This window comes from Serpula lacrymans (assembly GCF_000218685.1).
Source record: "Serpula lacrymans var. lacrymans S7.9 unplaced genomic scaffold SERLAscaffold_2, whole genome shotgun sequence".
Lineage (NCBI taxonomy): Eukaryota > Fungi > Basidiomycota > Agaricomycetes > Boletales > Serpulaceae > Serpula > Serpula lacrymans.
In genome coordinates, this window is record NW_006763291.1 from 1,118,681 (window position 1) to 1,136,719 (window position 18,039).

The 18,039-nt window shown below is 46.3% G+C and overlaps 6 protein-coding genes across 6 annotated transcripts; 1 reads left to right on the forward strand and 5 right to left on the reverse strand.

Annotated features, from left to right (window-relative positions):
* Positions 1 to 335: 335 nt before the first annotated feature.
* Positions 336 to 2,264, reverse strand: SERLADRAFT_456792 (uncharacterized protein; the record flags this gene model as incomplete). The annotated part of the gene is made up of 7 exons (XM_007313440.1): positions 336 to 724; positions 777 to 1,126; positions 1,189 to 1,599; positions 1,663 to 1,797; positions 1,858 to 1,893; positions 1,949 to 2,109; positions 2,193 to 2,264. The coding sequence occupies 6 exons, from the start codon at positions 2,015 to 2,017 to the stop codon at positions 691 to 693; spliced, it is 1,035 nt and encodes a 344-aa protein (XP_007313502.1).
* A 528-nt stretch (positions 2,265 to 2,792) lies between these two features.
* On the reverse strand, positions 2,793 to 4,763 carry SERLADRAFT_456794 (uncharacterized protein; the record flags this gene model as incomplete). Its single annotated transcript, XM_007313441.1, has 7 exons — positions 2,793 to 2,938; positions 2,991 to 3,340; positions 3,404 to 3,814; positions 3,873 to 4,007; positions 4,063 to 4,098; positions 4,163 to 4,328; positions 4,391 to 4,763. 6 exons carry the CDS (start codon positions 4,229 to 4,231, stop codon positions 2,905 to 2,907), a joined length of 1,035 nt encoding a protein of 344 aa, XP_007313503.1.
* Positions 4,764 to 7,493: 2,730 nt separating this feature from the next.
* Positions 7,494 to 10,598, reverse strand: SERLADRAFT_456800 (uncharacterized protein; the record flags this gene model as incomplete). Its single annotated transcript, XM_007313442.1, is given in 13 exon segments — positions 7,494 to 7,695; positions 7,715 to 8,053; positions 8,113 to 8,188; positions 8,237 to 8,270; positions 8,322 to 8,404; positions 8,458 to 8,746; positions 8,800 to 8,858; positions 8,919 to 9,037; positions 9,106 to 9,652; positions 9,703 to 9,723; positions 9,796 to 10,009; positions 10,242 to 10,336; positions 10,392 to 10,598. The coding sequence occupies 9 exon segments, from the start codon at positions 10,007 to 10,009 to the stop codon at positions 8,139 to 8,141; spliced, it is 1,416 nt and encodes a 471-aa protein (XP_007313504.1).
* Positions 10,599 to 10,974: 376 nt separating this feature from the next.
* Positions 10,975 to 12,546, reverse strand: SERLADRAFT_456802 (uncharacterized protein; the record flags this gene model as incomplete). Its single annotated transcript, XM_007313443.1, has 3 exons — positions 10,975 to 11,702; positions 11,852 to 12,104; positions 12,179 to 12,546. The coding sequence occupies 3 exons, from the start codon at positions 12,458 to 12,460 to the stop codon at positions 11,101 to 11,103; spliced, it is 1,137 nt and encodes a 378-aa protein (XP_007313505.1).
* A 776-nt stretch (positions 12,547 to 13,322) lies between these two features.
* SERLADRAFT_456804 (uncharacterized protein) lies at positions 13,323 to 16,576 on the forward strand (the record flags this gene model as incomplete). Its single annotated transcript, XM_007313444.1, has 4 exons — positions 13,323 to 14,015; positions 14,077 to 14,440; positions 14,504 to 15,103; positions 15,165 to 16,576. The coding sequence occupies 3 exons, from the start codon at positions 14,384 to 14,386 to the stop codon at positions 15,621 to 15,623; spliced, it is 1,116 nt and encodes a 371-aa protein (XP_007313506.1).
* On the reverse strand, positions 16,569 to 17,945 carry SERLADRAFT_433271 (uncharacterized protein; the record flags this gene model as incomplete). The annotated part of the gene is made up of 7 exons (XM_007313445.1): positions 16,569 to 16,603; positions 16,657 to 16,753; positions 16,819 to 16,966; positions 17,039 to 17,193; positions 17,253 to 17,467; positions 17,605 to 17,809; positions 17,868 to 17,945. 7 exons carry the CDS (start codon positions 17,943 to 17,945, stop codon positions 16,569 to 16,571), a joined length of 933 nt encoding a protein of 310 aa, XP_007313507.1.
* Between the last annotated feature and the right edge of the window lie 94 nt (positions 17,946 to 18,039).

Below are 18,039 nucleotides of genomic sequence, written 5' to 3' on the forward strand. Positions count from 1 at the left end.
GCATTTGGTTGAGTGGTTACAGTTCAAGGGAAGTTATTCGGCAATAGCATGTCCTGAGTCATTGTTGACTGTCGGATTAGGCATAAGGTAGGTACTTCAATTAAATATTAATATCCATTCGAATTCAAGTTGTTATGATGGCTCACTATTTCATTAGAACTGTCTGGACTGGACGATAACAAAAAAAAAAAAACGATAACAGCCATGACTTTGTACTAGGCTATAATACAGAATACAGCAGTAGTGGTTACACCGGCACTTCTGAGTGGCTGCAACAACATGGACTTCTCGGGCCGTGTTCTTGACCCTGACTTCGAGATTCCTACAAAGGACTCGGACTGTTGTTGAGAAGGAACGACTATCTTCCTTTGAATCTTTTGTACTGCCTACGGGAGACTAGACTCGGACGTGGTACTAGCAATCAACAACGACTAGTACTGTCAAGGTCATGTCGGCGCAACATTGCAGACCTTTATTATTGATGTACATTCACACACAAGCGGCCAGTTTTGATTTCGCTGTCCTAGGATCATGATGCCTTATTATATTACAGATTGTACCAATCATGAAGACGGTACTTTTCATATGACTAGTATCACCAAAAAAATGCACCTCCAGAGCCACGAGTCTTCTTCCTGCTGTTCTGATATCCCAGTAAGATCGAATTCAATGGGCTTCCCATTCAATATACTAGGCGTGACCACGAATCGGCTTGGGCTGATACCTGAAGTAGTGTCATCTCAGTAGTTTCATCCTCAATAATCAATACGACATACGGTTCTTCCAAGTACTTCATTTCCTCAGGTGTCAACTCATATCCAGTAACAACACTTTCTTTCAGCCTCTCGAGGGAGCTTACACCAACGATTGGGCTTGTGATTTTCAAGCCAACCCATGTCAACGCCACTTGACCCATTTTCCATCCTTTCGTTTTTGCTATTTCATCCACGCGATTAATAATAGACTTGTCTGCTTCTGAGTACTTGAACTCAGCAGCAGTACCCTGGCGGGAGACAGCACGTGTGGTATTTGTTCCCATTGGACGTGCTAGCAGACCGGCTGCAAGAGGTGCCCAAGGAATCACGCCAATCCCGTTATACTTGCAGTATGCCAACATTTCACGCTCCTGTGGACAATAAATAGTTAGCATCAAGATATCGAGTATGTTCTGAAGCAAGCATATTTCACCTCTTCCCGGTATAGTAACGAATACTCGTCCTGCATACTGACGAACTTTGTCCAGCCATTCTTCTCAGCAACTTCGTTGAGAAGTGCAAACTCCCAGCAGCGCATGGAGCTTGCGCCGATATAACGGACCTTCCCGATCTGAACAAGATCGTGAAGTGCTTTCATGATCTCTTCGGGAGGCACCTTGGAGTCAAAACGATGGATCTGGAGGAGATCGATGTAAGAGGTCTCGAGGCGGGCTAGAGATGCATCAACTGCATTGAAGATGGCCGCACGGGAAAGCCCTGACTGGTTGACATATTCGATTTTATCGCCTAACCCAGGTACTGCAGCAGTTTGGATGTTAGGATCTAAGGCAACGAGGCCAAAACATTTTGAAGCAATGACAATCTGGTGGCGAGGGATTTTATACTTTCACAAGCCAATGAGCACATGTGAAATGAATAGAGTGAATGTGAACTTGAAGCAATTTACCTCCTTAATAAATTTTGCAACGACACGCTCCGACTCGCCATTAGAGTAGACATTAGCTGTGTCGAATGTATTGATTCCGAGGTCCCAAGCAGCTTTGATAATGGGGATGGAGCTAGCTTCATCAAGCACCCATGGCTATACATCGGAATCAAATCACGACCTAAACATAATTTGTTGATTGATAAGTAAACATACGAGCCATCTGGGGTCACCGAAACTCATGGCTCCAAGCTGATAACAGATGAGACTTTATTGTCAAGCCACTAGAGAGCAAAGTTCCACATACAATTGGTACAGACACACGAAGACCTGATTTCCCTAGTTGGCGGTACTCGACGGCGGATTGATTCGACATGGCAGATGCGTATAGCTAGGTTTGAAAGTGGGGTCAAAACAACGACACTGACCAGTATTTAAGGAATTTCAAGAATACCCATTGGTATGCCCCTGTGACCAACGGCGTAATATCGAAGGTATAATACAGTTGCTAAGTTTAGAATAAATTAACACAAGATAAGGACAAAACCCACTTTAGCCTCGTCCTTCTAGCAATTTGTGTAACAATTTTGATATAGGCCGTGATGAATGACTAGAAGAGGGATGGGAATCCCCATTTGTCTCTGTATGAGTCAGATACAAATCGTTCACTGTACAGTACGACTGGAAAGTCAGATACAAACTACGTATTGACGCTGACAATGTGTCCATCCGACAAGTGCAGTGGTGTAGATCGCTCGGATGCGGATGGCCCGAATATTTTTCAGACTACCACTTCGACTTTCAGTAAGTGCTGCTGTTTTGGCTGAGATACTCCAGCTTACTTCCTTAGTGTGCGTGCACTGGTAGCAAGGCTACTAATGTTTCCTTAAGGATACAGCGCAGTAGTCCAACGTAGGGTAGGTTGAAGCAACGAAGCTTAAAAATTCAAAGGAAATTCGCAGTGTTGTAAGTTCAAACTTAATCTGTATAGCATCAAAAGTAAGCCGCCACTAGACAAGTATATCCAAGACATCGAGAATAACTCGCCTTAGGAGCCAAGATCAGGATATAGCTAAGGAATGCCTTTGCGTTTTACGAGATGGAAATAACTTTCTCACCGTCGTCTCGACACTGAACTCGTTTTCTTTCGTACATAGTAGATTGTTTGTATGAAAGTGCTTACATTTGAAGGATACAAATGGGAACATCATAAATCCAGTATTTTGATGTTCTACTGCTCAAGCAACACTCTCCATCCACCCCTCACGCATGACCGCGTACTGGCTTGGGTTCATACCTGACCTGACCGTCAGCCATCAAAGTAGAATACACTTGAACGATGAACATACGGTTCTTCCAGGGACCTTGCTTCCTCTGGCGTCAACTCGTACCCAGTGACAATGCTCTCTTTAAGCCTCTCAATAGAGTTGATGCCGACAATGGGGCTGGTAATTTTTGAACCAGCCCACGTCAGTGCAACCTGACCCATTTTCCATCCCTTCGCTTTAGCTATTTCCTCCACGCGAGAGATTATGATCTTGTCAGCTTCTGAATTCTTAAACTCGGAACTAGTTCCTACGCGAGAGACAGCGCGAGTGGTCTCTGTCCCGATCGGACGTGCCAGAAGCCCGGCGGCCAGAGGTGCCCAAGGGATCACACCAATACCATGATACTTGCAGTATGCCAACATCTCACGTTCCTGCGGATAAATAAACATTATGAGTGTTTGTAAAAATAACGAACATAAGAGGGAATGAATCACCTCTTCACGATACAGTAGGGAATACTCGTTTTGCATGCTGACAAATTTGGTCCAGCCATTTTTATCCGCGACTTCGTTTAAGAGAGCAAACTGCCAGCAGCGCATTGAGCTAGCACCTATGTACCGCACTTTACCACTCTGAACGAGATCATGGAGTGCTTTCATTATCTCCTCAGGAGGCACTTTTGAGTCAAAACGATGGATTTGGAGGAGATCGATGTACGAAGTTTCGAGTCGAGTCAAGGATGCGTTGACTGCATTGAAAATAGCTGTACGAGAAAGCCCTGATTGATTCACATATTCAGGTAACTTGTCGAGTCCGGGGAAATTGACGGATCGCTTTGTGGGGTCAGATAGGACAAGACCATAGCATTTGGTTGCAATGACAATTTGATTTCGAGGTATCTTGAACTGACCACACACCAAATAGTCAGCAGATATAAACATTGGAACCAGAGAAGATCCTCACCTCTTTGATGAACTTGGCAATAACACGTTCTGACGCGCCGTTCGAATAGCCATTAGCTGTGTCAATCGTGTTGATTCCGAGGTCCCACGCTGCTTTGAGAATGGGAATGGCACTAGCTGCGTCGAGGACCCAAGGCTATAAATGGTTGTATTTATAATACAGCCACGGCGTGTCTAGAAATTCAACGAACACTCCACCTTGAGTCACCGTAGCTCATGGCACCGATCTAGCAAGGTGTGTCAGCCCCCAGAGTCTCAAAAGCCAAAAGAACTAGCCATGATGATACTAACAATTGGCACAGAAACGCGGAGACCAGATTTACCTAGTTGTCGGTACTCAATGATGGGAGCAGAACTCATGGTGCCTAGTGCTTAGTATGTAGGGATCGCCTGGATAGCTGAAAGCTTATATGTACACCGTAGTAATGTATTTGAGCGTTCCTTGCGCCCTTGTGACCTATGGCGGCATTTCCAAGGAGTAAAAATTTGACTAAATTTAGTAGAGGAAGTTAAACTTACGCTTCGGTCCGACCTTTGGATTCGCCGTGGGGTAGCTAAATTTCTTTATCGCAGCGCATTGGGGGTTTTGCCAATAATGACTCTTTGCAGCAGTGTAGTCATCAGGGCCCCTTACTCCATCAAACCAACTTTAACCTCCAGAATCTGCTAATAAGAGACCCAGAAGACGCAGGAAATGGCTTGAAAACGAAATTTGGTGTCTAAAAATGAGATGAAGGAAATATCCGCAAGATATGTTTGTCCAACATGCCGATTTCTAGCAAACTAGTAGGCGCCTTGATAGGGAAGATCACAGCCTCCTTGCGTCACTGATATCGGCGCCCACGGATGCAAATGAAGGGATGTGTTCCAGACTGCAGACCATTCTCCTGATGCGTTGAGTCATCTTCTGACAAGGTATGTTGTACTAAGTATACAAAAATGTGAAATTTTGGCTCGTTGAACCAACGCCAGGTCCATCGTGCTGAACATAATGTGATGGTGCTGCATCTAATATTTTGTAGCTGTTAAATCGGAGAACAGGAATACATCGAGAAATGACATTACAGTTTCACGACGGCCATACTCTCTCCTGCAGTCGCGCCTTGTGCATGAACTACAGGGTTTCCAATATATTACCCTATTATAACGCTCATGCGAAAAAACATAAGTACCGACCGCCAACTAACAAGTGCATCAGTCCCCAGCGCAAACACGGAGTACAAATCAGCTACATGGTGTTGGTACTTACAAGGTATGCTTTTCCTGAAAATCATATGACTATTTCGATTTCACATGATCTGGTCAATGATTGCTTCTTTGATTTCGGCCTACGAGATATTTAGCAAATTAGCCAAGGGCTGGGAATAGCAATTGTCTCCCACCTTGGGTATTCATCTTCCCAGTTATCTTGATATCAACACCTCTGCGATGTTGTCGTGCAATCCTCAAGCTACGTATGCTCAGGCACGCACGCATAATATGCCATAGATTTCGAGCATGGCGACATTACTGACCTGACGCTGAGAGCCCTAAGTACGTTATTCTACATCATCCCTGACTTGACATTGACTTGAATACTTACTTACCCTTCGATGTGCGCGTAGAATAAAGATGTAAATTTTGTATATCTGTCCGATTTCCGTAGTCAATGGATGCCTTGTCTTTAGGTTTAAGTTCTGTTCAGGCACTGGCAAATTCTCATGTCAGTCGATTTGACAAATACTAGTGTACTCACCTGGCCCGTTGTTTTCGCAGGTCCAATCTCGTCAACCCTTGAGCCTGTTCCCTCACTCCCCATTGGCAAAAGTTTGAATGTGAGCCTTCAGAAATCAAGTAGGCAGATACCACCACTATGACATATTGTAGAACAGGAACTTGCTGCTTAGTGCTGCCACGACTGGAATTGGCGCCGCCCTGATTCGGCAAAAATTGACCGAAACCCTAACCTGAGTGCAGTACCCAATACAACATTAATGCAGTGACCGTTCATTGTACTACTATTGCACGGTTAAACTGCAGCCTCTAAACTTATACCATGAGGCCGCTCACACTTCACGTCTCAGCACTAAATGACGCAGAATACAAGTTTTATACAACGTCGCTCAACGATCTTTCTGTATCCAGCGATGTCGACGGCTATATTGCCCATTACGACGACGACCATTATGAAAGAATGACCCTGGGTGTCCGTGAGGCGAGGGCATGGCTGAGAGGTCGGTACTCCAGAGTATCTGTCTCTGATATCGATGCTGTAAGTAGCTGTGACTCTATGAGATCTGTAATCATGATAAACCCGTGCCCCAATCGCAGATCCTCAAGCTATTTTGTCCAAACATGTTACAGACCGATTGTCTGACTGGTGGTCAATTCTTTGCAGCTCTGCGTCTGGTCATACACGCAGAAGAAGGCAAAGGCATAGATAGGGCCCTCGCATTTGTGCAAGGCAAGCCATCTTTCACGTTCCCATAAACTTGAAGTCCAGTCCCTCCGAGACAATTCACAATTCACTCTGGAACCGCCTTTTGATATTACTCAATGTCTATCTGATACTGATACATTTTATCCCAGTATACCCAGTGTCCACCTCAAAATCTGATCTACCTCCTGATCCTGATACACCACGCCCACCATCACCTCCCAAACGCCAAGTCCCCCATCCAGCACCACCCATTCTTCTCAACCGTCCCCAGGTTTCGAGTCAGACAACGACCAACAATTCTGCAGATACGAATCCGTTTAATCGCACACCCGCTCAACAACCGGATCTTCCACCGAAGATCAGTCACAATCCATTCCTGATGCGTGACAAAATGAGCTCGTCAGATTTAAGCTCAGTCAAGGCAGCAAATTGTACTTCGGATGGAAAGTTGCCTCCCTTACCACCCCGAAAGCCTCCACCCTTGGCTGCTCCTTTGCGCCGCGCGTCTTCTGTCCTAACCACAGCGTCCACTTACTCAAAGTCTCAGTCGCCTTTCGCGGCCCCACCGCCCCTACCTTCAAAACCGGGTTATGCTACAAGCACACTAATGCGACAGTCCCTTCAGGCTAGCAGGGAAGCACAGAACGTGAAAAAAGTAGACGATCAGCTGAACAAAGAGCGCGTACTGCAAGTGTTGAAGAGCAGCTCGTCCGGATCTTCGGGGAGCAGCAGGACTAGAAGTGCAAGCCCTTCAAAATATCTCATTGGCCGAGCTACTTCAGGTTCAGAAGAAGGAGGAACTTCAGTACCGCCATTGCCTCTGAGGCGAAAAGCGAGCTTCCCATCCTCCACTACTAGCTCGAGGCAATCACTGGATCAAATAGCAGGTGCAACGCTACCATCGCCATCCAAAGGCAATTTCCGACCAGCTTTACCCAGTAGGGAACCTGCGCCTGCAACCACAGACTCTTCTCCCTCTCCCCTCCCAACACTTCCTGCCCCACCAATGCACCCAGACAGACGATCGTCGTCAGATGTACCAGATTCTATTATCACGTCGTCGCCTAATTCTCCCCGTGTTTTCCGGTCCAAGTCAATGCACCATCCTTCTCCACCGGTGCCACCTCCACGGCGGAGACGGCCAGAAAGTGTACAACTTACACCTGCATCTTCCTCAACGGAGCTTCCAACGTTAGTGTCACAGGGACATGCCCGGGCGCCGTCATATCAGGGTCTTTCACGACACCTGTCACTCAGCCGTGATCGTGAACCTCTAGACACGTCTCCTATGACTCAAATCCAAAAAACGCTGTCGAATTTGCAACAAAAGGCTCAGCCTAAACTGGATGCAGCACGTTACAAAGCAGAGGCCGGGCTTAGCAGACGGGGATACGTCAATCATTCACAATTTGGAGGTTCTCGATGGTTGGATGAAGGTGAAGAAGGTCTTATGGCCGATCGGTGGCCTCCAGCCAACAGTGAGGCACACATCGATAATGACCCTTATTCAGAACCTGTAACCGATGAGAGTTCTGGAGATGAGCGCGAGAAAAGCTCTAATGACTGGCAACGACCTGGCCGTAGATTTGAGGAAGCTGATAACATGAAGTGGCCTGCAGGCGAAGGTTGGAAGCCGTTGGTATAACGGATAGTACAGCGCTTTCCTTTCCATTTTGATCAGCTGGAGGAACAGCATTACGCGCAGAATCCATACAGATAAGTAGTATATGTGCACAAGATAATCCATAAACCGAAACAGATACCTATCAGATTGTTAATGTCAACCACAGTTAGTATTATCGAATAGAAAGGGTTTTCCAACCTCTAATGAATGTAATTCAGAGGTAGTCATACAAAATCTGCTTGTTTCAAATGCTCTCGTAAAATCCCGTCTCGAACTGCATGAACGTTAGCACCTGATGTTACATCTACAACAGGTGACATACCTGATTTCAGTGTCATTGCAGTAGCTTTCGTTTCCTACGCCATAATTGGAACCAACACGATTTTCAAAGAAGTCAATAAACTTACTGTCACGACCGTTGCATACGCATAGAAAACGCGTGGCTCTGGTGAGTGTTGCATCATAGATTCTTTAAATTTCTGTCGTAGATCTACGGACCACAGCTGTTTCCCAAAAGAATTTTGCGAGAGGTAATGGACTCACATTTGATCACCGCACTGTATTCGTTAGGCCTATCGCCATAACTTTGCAGATACTTATTTACCATAATTCCGCGATTTATCTTCTCCTCAAGTATATCGCATTTGTTGAGAAATATGATCAATGCAGTTCTGGCTAGAAGCCTAGACGAACAGATTGATTTCCATAAAATAAAAGAGTCCTCCAAGCGATTTATTCGACGATCTTCAGCGAGCTTTTCGTTGAAACATGATACCGGAGCTAAAAATATAACGGCGTCTATGCCTTCGAAATAGGGGAGCCACGCATGGCGCTACATAGCAAATATCAGTGCGAAGTTTTCGGAGCGGTCAATTGTCAATTCACCATCGTTCGTGAACCCCCCACATCGAACATCTTCCAAGTCCGTGCTCCCTCATATGATACTAGCAGGGAACACAGAATCTGTCAGAAAAGAAACGTGATCGAAGTGCTGCAAGGTATACCAGTATCAAAATGGAGGGTGTATTCTTGAATACCACTCGTCCGCAGTCGCGCTCGAAGAACATCATCATCCGTTGGTTCGTAATCTTGCACGGTCAGCCGATCTAAATCATTGAGGAAACTAACGAAATCTTAACGGTAAGAAAGTAATTCACGAACGGAGGTTCGGAAGGATAGACCGTCACTTACAAGCCTGCTGAGTCGTCCAACCGTATCCGCCCTCTCGCGAGTTCTGTTTGAACAGCATCATCTTGCCACAGCGCCTTCATGTCGTCCTTGCAACTGGCAATGATCTCGGTCACATCACACGTATCGGGGGTATCTCCAAGAATACGACCATTTCTATTATCACCATACGGAACGTGTAGCAGGGTTCTCCACGACCGAACGAAAAATTCTCCAGATCGTTTATGTCGTGTAAGAGTATCTGAAACCGGTCCTTCGAAGGGGGTTGCTTGCTGTTCGTCAGAGGATGCATCTACTATTTCTTCTGCCGAGGTCCCTAGAAGCCGCTTCAGATCTTTCTCCACGACACGAAGTGGCTCGAGACGAGACTTGAGCAATATATGCTGATCTGTCACTTTCGTAGTAAGCGATCCCTCTTCATTTTCGGCCGGATCTCCACAAAGGGCATCCAAGATGACATTGATAGAGCGCACAATGTTTAGCTGAATGACGGCTTGCCAAGAAGTACGTTCTTCTATCCATTCCTCTTGCGCGTATTTCATACGGAAGTCTGTAATCAGTCAAACTCTGTTGGGTGATGATAGTTACGAAGGAACTCACTCTTTAGTGTAGTTGATTTGCCTTGCAGTAGCATTGAATCGTCAGTTCCAATGTTCCGGTCTGATAGTAATATTATAACCTTGAATCACTCACCGCTCTCACTTTGGCCAAGTAGAAGAACCTTGACAACATCTTTCTCTTTCTTTAGTTCGGCCCTCTCCGCCTTGATATTTTCGTCGATCAGATCACTAATTCTCTTGGCTTCTGCCTCACGCTCTTCTCGCGCAGACTTTTCGTGGGGTGTTTCATTTGGAGGGGGTGCATCAACTATCGCAAGAGGGTCGTTTGCATCATGATTGAATACCATCTGAGCGATGAGATAGTTAAGAGCGTTGTCTATCGAGAGGGATTGAGGAGGCAAATTTCTAAAGTAACAGACGAGAAAGAGGTGCAAGAGACATAATCAAAGACAAAATCACAAAATCACGGCACGAATACTCCACAGAGGCAAAAAGGCGATTTGAAGAAAGAAATTTAATAAATAGGCTCAGGGTAGAACCTGTAATAAATCGAAAAACAAGCCTGAGATTTCCACGTACCGTTGTCAAGCTCTAGTATACGTAGTGGCTTCAGTATCGATGGAAGCGCGTCTAAGCCAAGCCCAGACTTGCCAGCAGCTGGTTGTGCAACGGCGCTGGGAAGTCATTCAGCGCAACAAATTGGTGCCAGTGTGGACAAGGCGTACTTACGGAGACGAACAGTCTAGGGCTTTCCGAATCCTATAGGAGGAACTCACCTAGCGCTACTGAGCTTATCTCCTTTAGCTAGTCCTGTCACGAAATGTTACGACAACTGGGACTGGATGTGCCGTATTATGCCAATCTAATCGTTGGTGCACCCACCACTTGCCCACCACTGTCAATCCTCGGAATGTTCAGATTGCCACGTCCTGTGCTGGGATATCGGTGTAGCGGGGGCCTGCCGGTAACACAAAATATGACTATCCGCTTTGTCGGGTATGCGGTGTATTTTGGCAGTAACAGAATGGGAATCTGTGCGATAACGCAGGCCTGAGGAAAGGAGAAAGGCAATAAGCCTTGGAATACAAGCCCACTTCTTTTGAGGATTTCATTATAACAACTCCATCATAACCATTTGATTCCGTAAATTTTCAACAAGGCTACCAGGGCCACATAATTCGCTAAACAAGTGAAACTCCACTAACTTATGATGCATCGATGCTTTGATACAGAAAATGCCAGTGGATACCATTGTCAGCTCTATCTCTCCCGTATCCGAGTCTTGGACACACGCTCATCTCCGCTGACGCTTGCAAGAAAATACGATGAGAATAGGATTAATGCACAAAAAATTCAAAAGCTAGCTAGATAAAAAGGCTATACGAAGACTTCGTGGAGAAAAACAGCAAAAATCAGAATATCAAACGTGGATGTCCTCTCACAAAAGCGAGTCTAGTTTTGAAAGAACCTCCAGCACTCCCGCAACAAGTTCGAATCCAAGATCTTCCTCGCCATTCATCTCCTTCTTCACCTCTTGCAGCAGTCCAAGCACAGACTCACGTCCAGTAGCAGGATTGCTCCCCATTCCAATCCTAACTGTCTCCCGCCTGCGTGAGCTCCCCGTTCCTGTCGCAGATGCACTTCCAAAAGGCCAGCAAGCAAACTCGGCCAGCACATCGTCGCACCGCTGGAATGCACCCTCTCGGTCTTCATACGTCAATCGCCCAAAGGCATTGTCCAACACACTGGCAGCATATGCCGCACAAGCCAGACAGACTGATCGCATCACCCTGCATTGTGTACCTTCCTTATCCAGAGCTGATGGAGGCACGGTAGAAGTAGCGGCGGTAAGTAGCGAGACGACGCGCGAAATGATCGCCTCTTTCGTCCGTACGTCTGCGACAGGATGAGTGGCCATGTCAAACAAAAGGAAATTGCGCTTCTCGGTGCGCAGCACCCCCTTGTCTACAAGTCCTTTTGCAAGCCGTTCGCGAACCTGCTTTAGCTGATATCCGATTTTCATCACGTTCCATGTCTCGCCTGTGAACAGCGTTGAGCTTAAGATCAACGATAAGAACTCAGGAGCAAAGAGTCCGTATAACGTTAGGAGGTAACCATACGCCAGAGGTTACATCTTTTCCTACGACCACTCTACAAACCGAAGTCCCTCGAATGTAATGAGAACTCACCGCTTAGAAGATCGATCCATCCATTTATTGATATCTTGTCTGACTCTTGACCTTTCATCATTCTCAGCGTTTCATCAAGAATTGTCTCTCCCGTCTGTCTGTCATCTATCACTTCGACCAAGCGGTCAGGGAGCGGGTTTCTTCGACGGTTTGCATCTTTGACGAGAGCTATCCGCCGACGAAGCGCAAGTTCGATCAGAATGCAACCACGTAGTGCATACGATATGTTATCGTTCCAGAAAGAGAGATAGCCCTAGTAAACAATGAACAAGTTGCAGAATAAAGCATGAGCAAAATTATCTGAAGCCTAAAATGACAGTGACTCACTTGCTTGTCCTTCAAACCAAGGAGTAGCACTTCTTCCATTATGGTCAAACGGGGCATTTTACCTCCTTGCCGAGTCTCCTCCTTGTCTCTATCCAAGTCGCGTGGGTCGTATGCTATCTTACTTCCACCCTCGAATGCTGAGCCAGCATGAGAACCAGCTGTGCCATTTAAAGCGGGTCCATTGGAGGAGCCCCAACCGCCGTTTGAGGCGTCGTCCGAGGTTGCTGAAGACGATGAGGTCCCGCCAACTCTTCGCCTAGAAAGTCCTCCGGTTGAGGTCATCGCATTCCAATGCCAGCGGGTATATAGAGTATTCGTAGGTTGAAAAAAGGACTAAAGAACAAACAATACTTGTAAGATTCCTGTGTAAAGTAAAGCGAAGCTGTGTAAACTGGATCCGCTCAACTGCGGTCTCACGGTTACAAACTGGTGCACTGGCAACTGTCAGAATTTTTGGCTGGAGAAACCTCTTGTTTACAACGTCTACCAAGGCGCATGTTAAGAAATGATACCATCATATTATCACTCTTATGCTGTACTTCCATCTGGCTTATTCTCATTGAGCGCCGACTGCGACTCCTTGGAAACCAAAAGTCAGCTATATGCGTGACGGGAAGCTTCAACTTGAATGTGTCTGTATCAGAACCTGTTTGCAAGCAATAGATCAAATCTTAGGGCTTCATTGACTGCACCACCATACTGCATGACTTTGCATGTTTCGAGCGGCCATGTCGAACCATGCATGTTTTTGGGCCATCCCCGGAGTTCTGACCAAGTCCATGTCGAATATGTTTTGATTACCCAAGGCGGTCTGTTTATTACTTATCTTTTGCTTTTAGTTGGCGTTATATGTTCTAAAGTTCCGTATCTTTCAAGACCAGTCTGATGGACCTGCACGAACATGGCATCTTCACGTAGCGGCAAGTGCCAGGTGAGTTACGTTGTAACACAGTTTTAGCTGACGTTCACCTTTGATGGATTGTTCATGTAACGCATTCCAGTCCGTCATACATCATGCCTCTGATGCATTCCGCAGCACCGTTTCATTCAAGGCTGGCCAAGTTACGGTTCTCCAACTGAGTATATGCTACTCACTTGGTACAGTCAGCTTACACGGAAAACGTATTAACATTTTTTAGTAAGTGTGACCGAATGAAGATATTGCTCACCCATGGAAGCTAGATGACTAGTGGATTCACAGGGCTTTGCAAGGTATGATAGAACATAGGCTTCCTACGACCGACATTGACATAGTACTTCCATGGACCCCTTAATATCCTAGGAAAAGAGAACCTCCGCAATGATCTCTGTCTTCTGTTGTCAGCTCCTATCACTTTTACCGGATCTTTGCGCCTGCTACAGGAGGGCATGTCAGGTTTTTTGACGCCTCCCTACCAATCTCTGCTAAAGCGACCTTACGGGGGAGGGCAAATATAGCCGGTCATCCGTCAGTCTTTGCCAGGCCTAGACTCGATGGTCCCCGCTGCACGAGGCCTCCCTCAAATCCGTCGTTTGACTCAGGCTGCGTTCACATTCGTGCGAATCGCCTCAACTCTTATGTGTCTCCTAGAACTCATATTTTCCCTTGACTTCTACTTCTCCCGGAACAACTTTGGTGTCTGACGTGCCGACTGACATTTCTGATAACGTATGACCAGGTCCACGGAATGCAGGATCGGTTCACACTTCGTTTTGCCATTTCCTTCCTTTTTCCTCGGTGACAGTTTCTGTGGGATATTGTTTGGTGCAATGAGCTAGGACTTGACTTCCCCGTGCCATGCTTTCTGCGCGTGTGGCTAACATCGTGGAGCGGTGAAAGCTTTCTGCACGTGACCACGTAAGCGTTCATGTCAAAATTAAAATTATCCCTCTTGCGCCCCCGAGCTTATCACTCCCAGGTAATAAGGGTGTTGTCCCAGAAAGTTAACACTTCCTTTGTGGCACGAGGCAAGGTGCGGAAGGATATGAATAACCCCGTGTCAGCCACGGCAAAGTTTTCTTTCTCTTAGGGTATCGTATCCCTCGTCCGTGTGCAGGCATACAGCGACCCGTCAGTGGTTTCCCCCTTTGCGTGCAGGCAATTTTTTCTTCCACTACCCATTACACCAGTCGACATCCCTGAAGTAGAATCTCGTCTAATTCCGCCTCAATACCGCTGTAGCCTTTATATGCGACACCTTTAATCGAGATACTCTGGAAACCAAGATGGATAGTCCTGTGTCGTCTGTAGCCCCAAGTGCCTCACGTAGTAGGAGGAGTAAAGTGAGACACTTCATGGAGTATGACTCATTGTCCTGAATCTATGATGCTTTCTATCCCCCACAGCTCTCTCTTTCGCTCGATAGCATCAGCAATCTCAGTACTGCAGCAACTAGTGTGAGCAGCCTGGATCACCGCTGGTCGGACGTCGTCCCTCCAAAGTCTGCTTTGACTTTTGCAGCAGTATGGGACCCGAAAGATGGGATGGTTACTTTTTCTGGTGCGCGCCTACTGGATGCACGCGAAGACCACGACCTCGACAACGGACCGCCCTCACTCGCCGACCTTTGTGATGACGAGCGCTCTCAAATGCTTTCGATGGACCCCTTCGGCGATGTGTCTAGCGAAAACACTGCAACGCTTGCGACATTTCAAGATGTTTTCAAGTCTTTTTTGCATCGTGTGCCAAAGAATCCCAGGCAATTTCTTCGTCATCGACGTAGTCAGACAGTGGCCTCTTCTACATTTAATGGGCTTGATGTCTATACAGAAGATATGCCTTTGGCGATGAATCGTAGAATCGCTTCGCAATATTCTCGCTTCGATCAAATAGATGGACAGCGATCATTTCTGCCTCACTCCGCTTTCAAGGATACCGATTCAGATTCGGAATCCATGTCAGATGGGGACTTCGAAGAAGAAGAATATTCACAAGGCCGTAATTTGGTTTGTCTCCTATTGTATATGTCGTCATGTCTATGCCGGTGATTGATCCCTTGGTCTCTAGAAGTCGCGCTTCTCTACAACAACCACCTCTACATCTAATTATATCGAGGTAGAACGGTTTAGAGACAACAGTAGCTTCGCCTTCTCTGCTTGGACCGCCCTAGACGCACCATCTCTCAGTATACCAGAATGTCCCACGCCTCCACCCAGCCCTCGGCGGCGGTTGAAGAAACGACAGCCTGTGCATTCACCACCCACACTCCCTTATCTCGGTACGAACGAGCAACGCAGACATTGCCGGAGCAATTCTAGCGAATCCTCGCCTCCTACCTCTCCTCCTACCTCGCCATGTGGAAGCGAGAAGGTTAAGTTGACGAAATTTGCGCAGCACATCCGGAATACTTCGAGATACCTTAGTGGGAGAGGTCCTTTTGATGACGAATGGGTCTGCATCGAGATTACACCCACGATAACGCAACGTATTGTTGTCAGCCCTGCTCGGGCGGTGCCTGGGCATTGAGCAGTGGGACACCCTCATTTTACTTTCTTACATTCACTTCTCGCGAAATTTTCCCACCTAAACCCAATCGTTCACTTTTGGTTTCGTACTATGTTGCATGCGGCCTTTTTCACATTCCTTTCCCCCACATCGAAATATACCTTCCAGCTATCTGTCATGTGTCCTTTGCGAAGGTCACATCGGTTCAATCCTTCTAGAACCCCCTTTAAATTTGCACAGCCTAGTCTATGCGGTGTCTTTGTAGTTTGACCAGTAACAACATCAATGTATGAATACTATGACAAACGAATGTTTCAATACTAGCCATCACAAAACGACAGAGTCCAACTGATAAGAAGGCAGAAAAACGACAAATAATAACTGGAATTATAAAACCCGCCAACATTGGTAATACAGTAATAGAATATATGTACAAAAGGTATTCAAAGCCCCACTAGAACGTCAATATATACTTGAAAGGATGAGAGGAATCATATGGGAAGTTTTGCAAACGACAGGAGATGCGTACTGGGATGATTAACCACGACTATACCCGACTCATCCGGAAAAGCTAGTTCTGTTCCCTAGGGTAGCTCTCCTTGACCCCGCACAAACCGAAAAGGCTCCTTCATCCAGGGACAGTTACATCACCGAGCTAGGGGAGGTGTATGAAAAGGCACGACATAAAAAGAAAAGTAGCCTGAGCGGAAGACCAAGACTGTTCTCACACTGACTCGGAGGCAGTGTTGAGATACCGGTTGTGTCCTTGATGACGGAAGAAAAAAAAACATAGCAGATCCTAAGACAGAGACAGCTTGATAGGGTGTGAACGACGCTTAGGAGGTCAAGGAGAGTGTTGGAAGGACGTCTATCGCCGAAGGAGACCAAACGCAGAGAGAGAAAAAACATGACAAGGTTGCACATTAACTAACACACCCCTGTTACACCACTGAATTGATAAATTTTTCATGATGGGAACCGGATATCATTGTCCCAATCCTCTGCAAAAGGGGTGAGCAAGGTTTGAATATATATAGGGTAAAAGCAGTCTCACCCTCTGTGATGCTGCGCCAAGCGAGGTACATCACTCCTACAGCGGCAGTTTCTAGTAAAGTAGCTATAAAAGATCCATCCACTTTTGATGATGAGCCCTGAAAAATGAAAAGATGATATTAGCTTTCTCGATAATCACAAGATATGTTGATTGTTTACGCACTCGACATATGACTTTACTCAACAAGAAATAGTCAAGTTGACTCAGAACAAACAGTACACCGGATAAGACGTAATACCACAGAGGTCGGACTTCGTTGAGAACACCAAGTACGATGTAGACCATCAGGCCAAAATAGATAAGGGCGGCGCTACACGGACAGAAATTGTGATGAGACCCACAAGCCATACGACTAGCGTGGGAAGTCAAATCGAAGACTTACGCGCCAGGCCATATACTCGTCAGCACGAACAAGGGTATACTATGGAGCGACGAGGATGGATTTGAGGGCCCAAAAGTGTGGGTAATGGTAAAGGCGACATCGAGGGATATATACAGAGTCGCAACAAAGAATGCAACCGTGAAGAACGTGAAAGGCTAGAGTGACAGCTGTTGGTAAGATACGAACACTGGTTCATAGCAGTGTTGGAGCTTACTATCAGAGAGCTCAGCGTCCCATCGTCGACGACTTGCGTCGCTACAATGGCGTTGCCCAGCAACGTCGCAAACAAAGCAGCGACCAGGCCAGCGTGGATAGCAGATAATATAACCAGAGCTCTTGTGCCTTGAGCTATGAAGGAACCTGTGGTGATAAGTTGGAATGGGAGTGTCAAGAGGTATAGTGCGAAGAAAATCCATATTTCAACGCGTCCTAAGAACGAGGAAAAGTTCAGTTAGAAAGGCATAGATATAATGTAGAGTCGGTGCATGGTGCAATGTTATGACGCCACAGCCTAGCTTGGAAGTGGAACCATAATATGGTCTCAAGGGGAGAATAATTGGACTTACCAACGGCAGCCTTCCTTCGCCCGGTCAAGAATATCAATCCAGCGACAAAGATAATACTGAGAGCGCAAGCGATGATGTTTGCGATATTTGCTAGCGAGCCATCAAAGCCAACCTGATAAATGCCGCATTCTGGGTTAATGCCGACTGGAGCAGATTGAGTATTCTGAGAGAGGCCGGTCAAAGCAGACGAGTTGTTATCCAAAAGCTAGATTGTATTAGCTGTAAGTTAAGGAGGTAGCTGGGTACGAGAGAGAGGGAATCACTTGACGATAAAAAAGATTGCACCAAGGATATGATGGGACTTGAGAACACAATGGTTGAAAATCACCGAAAGCTGTCATTGCGACGAGAGAGACGTCGAGAGCCTAGAGCGAGAAATATAGGACAGAAAGATAACAACAATGGTATGCGGTATCTTCGAGATTAATGGAGAAA